This window comes from Hydra vulgaris, chromosome 06 (genome assembly GCF_038396675.1).
Source record: "Hydra vulgaris chromosome 06, alternate assembly HydraT2T_AEP".
NCBI lineage: Eukaryota > Metazoa > Cnidaria > Hydrozoa > Anthoathecata > Hydridae > Hydra > Hydra vulgaris.
Genome location: NC_088925.1, coordinates 10,794,220 through 10,808,714, shown reverse-complemented (window position 1 = coordinate 10,808,714; position 14,495 = coordinate 10,794,220). Strand labels below are relative to the sequence as shown.

Sequence of the window (14,495 nt, the reverse complement as noted above, 5' to 3'; positions counted from 1 at the left end):
GTGGTGATTTTTTGCAAAGAGCGTATGATTTTTTAATGACTATTAAGCCTACCAGTGTGGAATCAGAACGTGCTTTTTCTGCGGCCGGACTTTTTGCAACAAAAATAAAAAGTCGTCTGGGGGATGAAACTTTGGATGTGCTCTGCTTCCTCAAAACGTATTTTAAGAATAATCAAAAATAATTGCATACGTATATTATATCTACAAAAACAACGTCTTTATAATTTAATAATTAAGTATGTATAATACTAACAAACCAAAGAACTTCCTTGAAATTTGTAAGTTTTTTCTAAGCATACTTTAAATGTCTTATAAATTTCCTTAAAATTTTTCTAAAATAATATCCTAAAATCTTTCAAAAACAGGTATTTCAAAATCCCGGGATCCCGGGAATAGGTAAATGTAATCCCGAAATCCCGGGATTTTAAATATAGCACGGGATTACAAACCCTAATTAGTAGTTACCTTCATTTGCCAAAGAAACGGGATTGAAGAAATGTAGAATAGTTACTATCAGGGCCGGCGCGAGTAGGTGTCACGTAGGGAGGGGATGTCATTACAAGTTTTGACGACAAAACAAAAAAACAAAAGGTTGAATTTTTGAAATTTTCATAATTCCAACCCTTTTCGCTTTTACAATATCAACCAGAAATTATGAGAGCGGAAATTCCGATCTGTAAATTTTCGTTTGATATTTTGATAGCGGAGTGCGTTGCCAGTTGTGTAAAATCTACCGAGCCTCCGGTATTTTATAGCCGTATTAATATATATTACGTAATGGTAAGAAGTAAAACCGTAGCCATAATAAAAACAAAATTAGGGCTTGGATTAAAACGTAGTTAGCGGAAATAAATTACGTAAAAAATATTCAAGGTAAAAATCTTTTTAGTTTTTAGTTTTAATATAAAAGTATTATCATTAATTCTAAAATTTGTTTAAACAAATACTCACATGACTCTGAATTACACCCGAAAGAAAGTTAAATATATATTTTTTATGTATATATATATATATATATATATATATATATATATATATATATATATATATATATATATATATATATATATATATATATATATATATATATATATATATATATATATATATATATATATATATATATATATATTTATTTATTTATTATCCTATAACTGTAAAATAAAAAATTATCACTTGCAGGGTCTTATAGTTTAAAGGTGTTATTTTTTATATATAAACGACATGATAAGCTGAAGAGTTATTTAAAAATTTTTAACAAAAACTCAAATTCAATGATTTTCTAAAATTTTATTATGCAATAAAAATTATTATATAAAATAAAAGCTTAAAGTGTGTTAAACACAATATATATATATATATATATATATATATATATATATATATATATATATATATATATATATATATATATATATATATATACATATATATATATATATATATATATATATATATATATATATATATATATATATATATATATATATATATATATATATGTGTGTGTGTATATATATATATATACATACATACATACATACATACATACATACATACATACATACATACATACATACATACATACATACATACATACATATATATATATATATATATATATATATATATATATATATATATATATATATATATATATATATATATATATATATATTAATTATGTATGTAAAAAGAGATTACAATAAAAATTTAACTGAAAAAATGCATACTTGGTAAAAAAATCAAAGAATAAAAGCTTTATCAAATTAAATAATGTTTTTTTCTTTAAAATTAAAACTGCGATGCTCAAACGGAGTAGCAAAGTGAAACTGTAAAGGTTTGTTTTGTAAGCAATTGCATTACTATACTTTATTTTTTTCTAATCTGCACTTAATTTTGTTGTTTTTTTCAACAAGTGTTTTATTTGATTTTCTTGCAGTGATAATAGTCTAAAATGGTATTTTAATTTTTACAAGAGTTTCGTAAACTTCTCTTGGTTGTTGAATTTATATTTCTTCTAATGGCACAACTAGAGATTTGACACATTTTTTTGGTTCATGGTTTTTGGGGTTTTGGTTATTTCTTTAGAAAAAAACTCAGGGGTCCATTATTTTGTTTTTTTGGGAAATATTCAAAAATTTATTATTTAAACTACTAAATTTGAGTTTAATGGCAATATCTTAATTCATATTTTAGTTTCAGATTTAAATATAACAATACTGAAATTTATTAAAATTCTTTTTATTTTGGTATGCTTAAAGGTTAACCAGTTGGAGCAGTACTGTATAAAAACTTATAAGATAATTTTATTTTCCTCAATTTTATCTTAATTGGTTTTAGTGTTTTATGTTGACACAATAAACATTGTTTATTTATATTTATCATATTCAATTACATTTAACATTTAAAATTTATGTAAAATATATATGTAAAAATATATGTAAAAAAAATATATGTAATGTCTCAGGTAAAGACACAGATAACACATTTTTCTCAAAATGAGAAAAATGAAATTTAGTGTTCAGAGACATCAGATATCTGTTTGTTAATGATGTATTTATATAAAAGTATTTTTTTATGACATTTCAGTCCTAATGCAACATATAATTGAAGTTTTTTTACAAAAAAGAATTTTCACAATTTTGGGCATCTGTGATTTTTTCTTTGTAAATTCATCAACTCATAAACTTCACTAACTTTTAACCTTTTAGGGCACTTGTTTTGTTAAATGTAGATGGTAACACACTATTATATACATCCACAACTTACTCAGATGTATGTGATGGGATGTCAAAACTTCCCCCACCCCCTTACTTTTCATAAAAAAAATTGAAATCAAAAAAGATTTTTAAAATTTTATATAAAATTATAAAATTTAAAAAAACTTCATTTATTTACCATATTGTCTGTAATCCATCATTTTGTATCAAGTTTGTTTAAACCAGACAAACACCCCATTGTGAACAAAACATAAATAAAAATAAATGCTTATTTTTATTTTCAAATAAATATCAAATAGATTTTTTACTATAAATTATATAGTGACCAATTGATCAAATGATCTCTTATTTTGTTTACTCAGAAATAGTTTAGCTTCAATAAGTCTTTAAATTTTTAACAAGTAAGAGACAACAGAGTTATGCATGTTTGTTTCAGTTTATCAGGCACTTCAATATTTGATCTAGACATGGGATGTAACACATAAATTTATGTATTTCCTATTTTCCCTACATAATTAAATTACAACATACATGATTAAATTACAACATACATGATTAAATTACTAGCTTTTAATATTTAAATTTCAAAGTGAACATATCTTAAATGGACAAACAGCCGAGAAGTTTGGATTTGAAAAAATATCTTGTATCATGTTTATATATAATATTGAATGGTTCTGGTTTTTTTTGAGAGGTCTGGAAAACACTACTCCAATCTTCTGGTGTTTCTGCTAGAAACTTTTGATTCACAATGGTCATGGATTCAACACATAGATTTTAAATCAGTTTGATACGCTTTGCATTTGAAGCAATTGATAAATTAAAAATCATGTAGCATAGAGTATACATCATCACACTATTTGTTGCCAACAGGTTCATCATAGCAATAAAAATAAAAAGTATATCAGTTTTAAATAAATAAAATGATTAGACATTTCAGGTTGTCTTTTTTTGGAAATCCAAGCAGATTACTTCACAAATAAAAGTTTGCTGAGTTTGAAGACATTCAGCTCTCTTCCTCTGATCAAATGTTCTCTCTGTTGTTCTTCTCTGTTAAAATGTTTTCTCTGATGAAGCTAAAGTAATGCATTCAAAGCATTATTGTTTTGTAACATATTTTCAGTAGCATTCAGACAATTTATTGACTCTACTTTTTGCTTCATTAGGTCACAAAATTACAAGGTACACCAAATGGTTAAAAACAATATAATTGAAATAAATAAAGACATTATTTGTGTTATTATACAAAAAGCTATAAATGAAAAACATGTCTTATCGTATATAAAGATCCATATGTATATATATTAGGGGCTATTCTAGACAGTTTTCAACAGCGACAACCGTATTTGGGTTGTCTTTTTTTATTTATTAATTTTTAACGTTTTTTACAGCGAATATTATTTTTTTCGCAAAAAAGAAGATCATTAATTTAGATTAGAAACAAAACAGGACCAAGGATAGAACCTTAAGGTTAGAGATAACCTTCAGTAATTCTGAGAACATTTGCTTGGGGAACACCTCCCTGTCCTTCAAGTTAAACTTGTATAGTAAACCCAAGAAGTTATCGGAAATGAAAAATAGTATTGTAGTTCGAGGATGACTTTAATAAAGTGTTTAGAAAGAAGCAATTTGATAATCTCAAAAACTTTTCCAGATGCACCATATGAAGCAAGCTTTTGGAGAAGACCAGCATGCCAAACTTCGTCAAAGTGTTATATATATATATATATATATATATATATATATATATATATATATATATATATATATATATATATATATATATATATATATATATATATATATATATATATATATAAGGGTGCCTTTACCGCTCTTTAGATAAAAAATCAGAACCCAGTTTTTTTCTTGTGCTGTGGTTATCTTTTGTGATTAATTTAAGTCTAATTTAAGTTTAGTTGTCCAATTATTTTGTTCATGCTCAACTTCATTTTCTATTCAACAGATCCCTAATATTTTTTTAAAAAAATTTCTTAGAAAATAGATCATTAGTATCAAAAATTTATAGAAGTTCATGTTTTTTATTCATGCTTGATATAAAAACTGTAGTTTTTTTGCATTAAAATCTAAAAAAGGATTAACACAAAAGATAACCACAGCACATTAAAAACGCTGAGTTGTGATTTTCTATATAAAGAGGTTTTAAGGCATCTGTATATACATACATATATAGAGAGAAAAAGGATATTTTTAAGTTATTGAGTGTTTTCTTCTTCTTCTTCTTCTTATTAATCAATTATGATTAAGCTCTTCATATAGGGGGCAGAAATAAGTCCTTAGTTGCCCATTTATTTAAAGCTCTGAACCAAATTAGCTGAATAGAAAAAGTTAAATGTTCCTTTTGCCATAAAATTATGTCTATAAAATTGAACTTGAACAACAAAGCATGTCAAAAAATTTTGCAAGTGTCCTAATATAGCGCTATATGAAAATATCTAGATTTTAAAAAAATGCAGATAAAAAAATAATGAATAAATTACATATCATCAGATGAAAGTGATCTGGGAAACTCAGTAAATAATAATTCAATATTTTTAAATTTTCCTTGAAATTAAGTTCAAAATAAGTCTTTTTTTATAAGGGCCTGCCATTGATATATATATTTGACAAATATAACAAGCAATGCAAGACTAAATTACTACACAATACACAAATGCTCAAAGAAATAACCTCGATAGATAGCTTATTTTTTTGAGCATTTGAAGTCTGATATTAATTTGGCATTGTATATTATATTATATACTAACATATTTACATTATCAAATTTAAAATGGTAACTTTCTAGAATAAGAATAGTTTCTATATATATAATGAGAGTATCACAGTTGTTAGGACATACATGACAAATAAACATCTCATACAGTATGCCTAAATATATAACTAACTTATAGCTAATTTAATTATTATTAAAATCAAGTTTAGTTGGTGTTTATACTTATAATTGTGCTTTTAATGATCATATGCTAAAAATATACTAGAATCAAGGAAAACTATTCCAAAATTTAAAAAAAGCAGAAAGCACCAAAAAAAGATTATGAAAGATTGAAGGTTATGTCACAGAAGCTCATTTAGCTAAAGTTTTGAATAAGCAAAGTATTTTTTACCATGTGATTGATCCTATTATTTATCCAGTGCTCATTTTTTTTGCTTAGAAAATGAAAGACAGTACCTATTTTGCATTCAAACTATCTTTAAACATTTAATTTTTTCAAAATAATAATTAAAAACACATGGTAATAGTTATATTTATTTATTGAAAAGAGCTTTAACAAGGAAAATTTAATAAATTGAAGAACTGTAAATAAAATTCTCCTTACATAATTTTACTTTGTTTGATTATTACAATAATTTTCGATTCTTGTCAGCTTTTCAGATGTTTTTGACAGATTTCCAGTTAAACACTTCCTCTGGGATCATCAAGAATAAAGTAAATAAATTACAAATATAAATGACACTTAAATAATAGAAATATAATTTTTTTCAGAATTTAGATGGTTATACTGAAGTTAAAAACAATTTTTCCTTTTACTTGCCTACTTATTGATCAGATTCGATATCATCACAGGAACTGCTGTCAGTTGCTGAGCTATTGTGAAATGATTTGTAAATCTTCACAAGTTTCATTGCCTTATCTGCACCAAGACGATTCCTGATCTTCGACCAGACAAATCCAAAGGTTGAAAACCATCTCTCAATTGAGGCTTAGCTAGCAGGACAGAGAAGAATGTAGAGAAGCTAGAAAGCTGCAGAAATTGGCAGAAACCTCTTTATCCCTGATTTGAAATCTAGTAACCTTTCCTTTCATGATGTTCCACCATTCTGATGGAGAGATAACCATCAGTAATTCTGAGAACATTTGCTTGGGGAACACCTCCCTGTCCTTCAAGTTAAATTGTATAGTAAACCCAAGAAATCAGGGTTCCTGTCCTCTAACCATTGTTCTGCACTATTTTCATTATCATTATCAATGAAGCTTTTGTAATCATCTACATAGCGATGGTCAGTTATATAGTCCAAAATATGAAAGGGTTGTACAGCATCTTGAAATCTCTTCTTTATTGCATCATAGTATATGGATAGCTCTTCATCCTTTATCAATGAATATTAGATATGAACTGCGTCAGAGAGATGACAAGAATCACTCTGCATCTTGTCTAAGGCAATCCCCAATTTTTTCATTTGACTAAGAAGACGACTTGCCTCACATTTGATGGCTATATTCTTAATTATTCTTCCAATATTGGCTGGAAAATCTTCTATCTTCTCTCCATAGATCTCCACGTAGAAGTTATAATTTTTCTGGTATGTCTCAATGCAGGCAACTTGAGAGTTCCAGCATTTTTCATTTGGCAGCTGAGGCATATATCCACCTTTTTCCTTTAACAAACCATGAGCCATATGCACATTTCTAAAATATTTCTGAACTTCCACAACCTGTTTTAGAATTGTTGAAAAAGAATTGCAAATGTCTTTCTGTAGCAAATTCATATAGTGTGCATTACAGCCATATGTTAACATATCAGGATACTCTTGTTTGATCAGCTCTTTCATTTTCTTCATCTTAGCTTCATTGTCAGTGCAGACAGCAAATACAAACTTATTATAATCATTTTTTATGCTAACTATAGCTTCATTGATGATTTTGAAGCAGTATTCTGCAGTTTTTTTTTCTGATCCTGAGTCAACTATGTTGTACAGATAACTCTTTTTTCCATCATAAAATGAGTGAGCAATTATTGGGTCATTCTGAATACTAGACCATTCATCTTGACAAATTACCAACGTGTCTTTGGTTTCCAGTTCGTTCTTTATACCAGCTGACAGATCATCATAGACTTCATTTAAAAGATCTCCACCCAGTTTCTTTTGGCTTGGTGGGACATACCCAGGGCGAAGAAGAGAGCAAAGTTTCTGAAACTCACAATTTTCCACTGAATTAAAAGACATGTTAGAGCTGAAAAACTTGCTTGTCTATGGCATCTTTCTGATCATTTGATGTTCTAACTACAAAGTTATTTAAGTTACTACTTTTAAACCTTTTTGCTGGTGTGGAGCTGGACATAATAGATCCTTCAGAAATTGAAGTATCTGACTCATTTGACAAGAGGCTAATATTGCTCATTGAGCTTCGAGGTCTTGGTTCTTGTTCATCAGTGTCCTTCTTTCTCTCTTTACACTTCTTTAAATGAATATGAACTCTTTCAATTTTTCCACTAATCTTCTCTGAACAATGGTCTCTGAAACACTGAACACTATTTTTGTCCCATTCTATCTCACTGACCTCCTTCCACTCCCATCCTTTCTTCCTTCCACTTCCGAATGGCATTCTTGTGAAGATTTTTTTCTGAAAAATATACATTGCATCGAAATATGCAAGTTAAATATACTTAATGCTACACAAATATTAATACTGTTTGAATAAAAGTTTCTTGAGTAATTTGTAAGATAGAACACAGGCCTGACTTTGATATGGTTGATGAAAGCCACTGAGATCACTGAAAGTATATTGTAAAAAATACTAAAACTATTTTTTCAGAAATATTTCAAAAAATCATGTCTTTTAAAAATTTTGATTCTTATTAAATACTATATTCTGATCATATCCATATCCTCTTTTCAATAATAATTACCTTTTAATTAGTCATAATTATGTTTAAATATTTTCTGAAATAAATAAATCATAGAAAAAAACCAAGCAAAGAGAATCCTTTAAATAAAATATTATTTAAGAAAAACTTGGGTTTTTTTGGGTGGGTTTTTTAATGCCAACTCTGTTACATAAATATAAAATTAGTTTTTCTGGTTTATGTCGGCATTATTTCTAATATATTTTGCAAAAAGTTTAGAAAAAACAAAGAATAATAAAATTAAGAATTTTTTTTTTAGCTTTAAAAAGTCCCTCATTTGATGCATAGTGTTGTCCAAAATTTATATCATGCAATAGGAGGAGGGACTTTGAGTAGCGCTAGTGATTTTGTGATAATTAAGCTTGGATTAAGGGATCGCAAATTGTGATATCTGGAAATGCTTTTGTGTTTAAATTTTCAGTTTTTTAAAAACGTTTAACTTTGTTTTTATCACTAAACTCAGTAGTTATTATGTAATAAAAAATATTATATTGATCTTGAAGTTATGGTATAAAATCTCATTACAAAATCATATTATTACTGTTGTTACTATTATTTTTATTACTATTTAAATTTATTTTTATTTTATTATTATTTAATTATGATTTAAACTTTAAGATTTAATTCTTTTGATAAATCATCAGAAAAATAAGAAAAAGATACGTATACATGCACACATACATATACATGCATACAGTACAATGCAATATTAAAAAACAACCACAAATCACAACAGTCTAAAGGAATTGATTAAATATTTTTAAAGAAATAAAAGAAATCGCAAAATAAGATATAAAATATATAATTTTATATCTCATTAAAATCTTACCTTTTCTTATAAATTTATTTAATGCTCAATACTCTCTAACATAGATATGTATATAAAATAAAAGACAGGAGTTTAAAAACAAAAACTAATTGAGTGTCTTAGTCTAAGAAAGTGTCTTACCAAATATAAACTCTCAATTGATGTATGAGTGCTACTGCTGCTATTCCTATCTAAGTCAGTTGACATAGCTGAGCTGCAGTCTAATTATTAAATAAAAATTAATAACAATGTATTTATTAATATACAACAATAATAGAAAATACACATAAAATGTATATTTTGAAATAAAACATGAGATGTTACTAAAATATTATTTTATAAAGACTTATATAGATGTTTGTATACACAAATAGTTTATAAAATTGTCTCTTTTTAGCAATTAAAATGAATTCAAATGAACCTCCTAAGTATGAAGAAAGTATGATTAATTCTCAACCTCCCCCTAATTATGCTTCAAATTATCCACCACCAATGCAACCTGGATATTATGTTCCACCTGGAAATGTTTACCCACCCCCAGATCAAATGCACACAAAACCAATGCAACAACCAATGTATCCACCAGGTCCAGCAAATAACATTGTAATCCAACCTCAAGTAGCTGCTGCTTATGTTATTGCTTTTAATATGTCTCCTATCAGAATGCAATGTCCTCACTGTCAAGCACAAATTGTAACTTCTATTGAGTATGTATCTGGTTTGTTAGCATGGTTACTTTGTTTGGGAATGTTCTTTTTTGGGTAAGTATTTTGTTAAATTTCTAGTTTACAATATAATTTTCAAAAATATATTTTTCTAATTTAAAATTTACTTTTGAAATGATGCAACATTCTACTCTAAGACTTGAAAAGAGGAACAACTCAAATCCAAGACTTGATATGATAAACTGAAAGTGATTAAAACAAAAAATCAACTTTGACAAAAATTAGGAAACTTAGGTTGTAAAAATTTATGATTTTGATTTCTAAAGAAAATAATGTACATGAATTAATAATAGTTATAACAATCATTTTTAAATTTTCTCACAAGAACTACTCTCTTGAGTCATTTTATTAATGCAAGAAATCAAAATAGTGGTTTCTGATGCTAAGCTCCAATATTCTCAGTTTACTATTTCTTGTATTTATCTCAGAAGTTAGGTTCTAGAGACTTATGGAAAATCTTCAGCAATGTCATTATCGAAGGTGTCTAACATTTGTCTTCAATACATGGAGCTGATCTATTACCACTCCCAAAGATAAGGCAGAACTATTTGCAAAGAACTTTTCCTCTAACTCTACTCTTAAATCTAACGGCCACGCTCTTTGTGTCATTCCAGAGAAACAATTCATTGCTAGACATCTAAATAACGCCTGCTTCTACAACTAAAGTTATTTCTCTTCTAAACTCATCTACTGCTTATGGTTTAGACAACATTCATGTCAGTTTAAAAAAGTCCTCAAATCTTTTTATTAATACTCTCTATAAGTATATAACTAATAAGTGTTTAACTAAAAGTTGTTTTTTGCCTGCTAAGAATTCTGGAAATTGCTTTGATCCAATTAACTACCATCCAATCAGTCTTATCTCTATTATTAAATCAATGTCTTTATTTAATAAACTTCTAATATCTCATCTCGAGTCTAGCAACTTAGACTCTGACAATCATTATGGGTTTTAATTATCTTTTTCTACAGCTGATTTAAACTTAACTGTTAAAAGAGAAAAGGTTCTATTGTGCATTAGTTGGAGGTGGCTACACAAGAGCTAATGGTCTTGACTTATCAAAAGCTTTTGCTAAAGTCTAACATGCTGGTCTTCTCGATCAGCTTGCTTCATATGGTGTATCTGAGAAAGTTTTTGAGATTATTAAATCATTTCTTTCTAACCACTGCATTTAAGTTGTCCTCAAACGCCAAATTTCTTTAATTCCAGTAACTTCTGAGGTACCACGAGGTTCTAACCTTTTCCTGTATTCTTTCTCGTCTATATTAATGATTTTCCTGACAATCTTACACCTAAAGTGGCTCTATTTGCTGACGACACAACTATATACTTCAGTTGTGCTAAAAAGACATTACTTTTTAATTGTTGAGAACAAGCAGCTGCTCTTGAATCTGATTTCTCTTCTGTTACAGCTTGTGGCTCACACTGGCTTGTAAATTTTAACTCAAAAAAAACTCAGTTAATTATTGCAAATAACTATCGTCATATTGTTGATGAATAGCAACTTTGACTGAATTCTTTACTTTATGTCTTCTCAGATTATTATTTATTCCTGGTTCTTCTCAGATTATTATTTATTCCTGGTTCTTCTCAGATTATTATTTATTCCTGATGCTTTTTCTCATTATTTTTTTAAACAATAAAGCTATTTGAATTGTTTATTTATTCAATAATATATTACATTTTTTACTGGTCGCTTAGATAGAAACCAAATATTTTTGCAAGTACATGACATCATGTGCTTGATCTGAACAAAATTGATGCCATTTTGTTCAGATCCAAAACTTAGTATAAACAAAATTGACGCCATTTTATTCAAACCATTCTAGAGATTTCTTGGAATAGCGGATTGTAGCTAATTCAGGCCAAAATATTGTGTGGCATATCATGTATTTTAATAAATAGCAAAAGACGTTTTTCCAACACCTTAACCATCACCTAATTTTGGTGCGCTATAGCTTGTCGCGTTAATTTTTAAAAATTGCAATTGTTAGATAAAGTGAATAAAAATAATATAAGCATAATCAGAACTATTCGTAAATTCATAAAAAGTATAATTAAATCCATAATAAACTAAATGGACCTTACTACAATATAAAAATAATGTTCACATACAGTATATTTCTCAAAGCAAGGTGCAACTCATAATCAAACATCACATTTTGCTCAAAGTAATGTGATTCTTTTCGTATTTTGTTTGATTTGTTATAACAAACTAGACATCTTCTTGTAGCATTAACTTTGTAAACAGTAGCTGGTATCATACTCGGGTAGTGGTTAGACTCTGGTGGATATCTAACACTTAAAGGGAAGTCATTCTTAAACTGTAAGTTTAGGAACAATTTTCCTTTAAGTGTTGGACGTCCACCACATCTCTCAAAAGCAGACTCAACTTTTTGCCGAATTAATATAATCCTCCTCTAAATTCTGATTGTCAACAAAGTGGAGATTTTTAAACTTTTTAATTAGTGAAAGTTTATTTTGAGACATAAGGCATCTAAATCCAGGTATTGCAATTAGTAAATTTTTAGAATAATAGCAATCATGTCTAGTTTTGTGTAATAAGCAATGGTATAATAGCACAGCTAAGTACATTTGAATGTCACTAGATGTTGTGTCTTCCCATTTTGAAATATTAATGTCCTAGAATCCACTTTACCTATATTATATCTACAATCATATCTATCCTACTATCATATATATCTTACTATCATATCTACAAGTTCATTAGTGAAGAAGAGTTGAAAAATCTTCAGTGGGTCATCTGATGTTGCAGACACCTGGATCACTATGAAAGATTTGCCTGCACATACCTGGTACAGGTTTACTTTTAGTCCAGCACAAATGATCAATAGCTATAGTTTTTTTGTTTGTTTTTTTGTAGTCATTCACTGTCTTTTACTAGTTGGAACAACAAAAGAAACAGGCTGGGTAACAACACTTTGATCAATTTCAGCAATTGACTTGTTCATAACATTATCGCTGTCCTCTTCGGTGGAGATATCTGTGCCATCTATCACATCATTCAAGTCACTATCACTAAAATCTAATATTTCATTGTCACTTTTAATAAAATGAACAATATCTTCTGTTTCAGTTTCACATCACTAGCTTTTCTTTTTTACAACTTGCCATTTTAAAATATTGTTAACTAAAATTTAAATTATGAGCTTAAAGTTTTTGTAGAAGAATGTTCAAGATTACATGATTGGTTTCTCTGCTTATGTTTCAGTATTGTAGGTGTTACATTCTTGTGATCTAAGTTTTTTTCCTATCAAATTTTGGGTACATTTGAATTTTCTCCCTACATCTCTGTGACTGACATGGATTTTACTTAATTTTTTTATTAAATTTTTTATTTTTTCCACTTCCAGCTTCTTTTTCAATAGATAAAGTCTGTTTATATCGCCTTTATTTATTGTCTGTTTTATAGAAAACACTGGTCAGTTTTGAAATATCAACTTGTGACTTTGTTTTTTTACTCATTTTAATCCAATAACAACCAATACTTATTATCATTACGATCAAACAACAACATGATAGCTAAAAAATGTTAATGCTAAAAAACTTTGTTTAATTTGTTAAGTCAATAAATAACTCGGGGAACTATTTTTATGTACATAAGATATATTTCTGATAGGTGAAACAAAATATATATATATATATATATATATATATATATATATTTATATATTTAAATTGTATTTTTAGTGCTTGGTTATGTTGCTTTATTCCTTTTTGTATTGATGGTTGTAAAGATGTAAATCACTCGTGTCCAAATTGTATGAAAGTTATTGGAACATTTAAAAGAATGTAATGATCTAAAATTGGAATTTAATTTTCTTTTTTAATTGTTTATTCAATTATAATTTCTTTTATAAATAAGTATTTGTATATAATAATTTTTTTTTGGATTGATTTGATCACTATTTTATGTATTTTAATTTTTTTTTTATTTATCTATATATATATATATATATATATATATATATAATATATATATATATATATATATATATATATATATATAAACTAATTTTTACAAATTCACGCTTTAATAATCTTCTGCGCTTTAGTGCGGCACTATTGTGATTCCACGTACGTGGTACTTGATTTTACATGTGACATCATTTTTCTTATTTATAATTGTTATAGAATAATGTTTAAAAAAAAATACAAACTGTGTTATTTATTCTTTGTTGCTTTTATTTTATTATTTTTGATTTTTTCAATCCTTTAATTAGTGAAAAATTTCGGCAATTGGTTCAAATATCGGTGATTGGCTTAGTTCATGAACTTAGGGGTCGTCCAAAAAGTACGTACGCTTTTATTTCGACCCTCCCATCCCCCGCGCATTTTTCTATACGCTTTTTTAAGAACTCTCCACCTCCCTAAAAGTACCTACGCATTTAACCTACCTACTCAACATTTTATGATATTTTTTTTAATTTAGTGTTTCCTTACTTTTATAATTGCCCCCCTGCCCCCATCTCATATACGCCATTTACAGACCCCTCTCCCCCATCCGAGCGTACGTACTTTATGGACGAGAACCCCCATGTATTTTTTAATCATAGATAGTAAACTGGA

At 27.5% G+C, this 14,495-nt stretch overlaps 1 protein-coding gene across 1 annotated transcript; it reads left to right on the top strand.

The window, feature by feature from the left end:
• The first annotated feature begins 740 nt into the window (after positions 1–740).
• On the top strand, positions 741–13,839 carry LOC105846558 (lipopolysaccharide-induced tumor necrosis factor-alpha factor homolog). The gene is made up of 3 exons (XM_065799205.1): positions 741–873; positions 9,577–9,940; positions 13,617–13,839. Exons 2-3 carry the CDS (start codon positions 9,585–9,587, stop codon positions 13,720–13,722), a joined length of 462 nt encoding a protein of 153 aa, XP_065655277.1. The 5' UTR covers positions 741–873; positions 9,577–9,584; the 3' UTR covers positions 13,723–13,839.
• Positions 13,840–14,495: the final 656 nt, after the last annotated feature.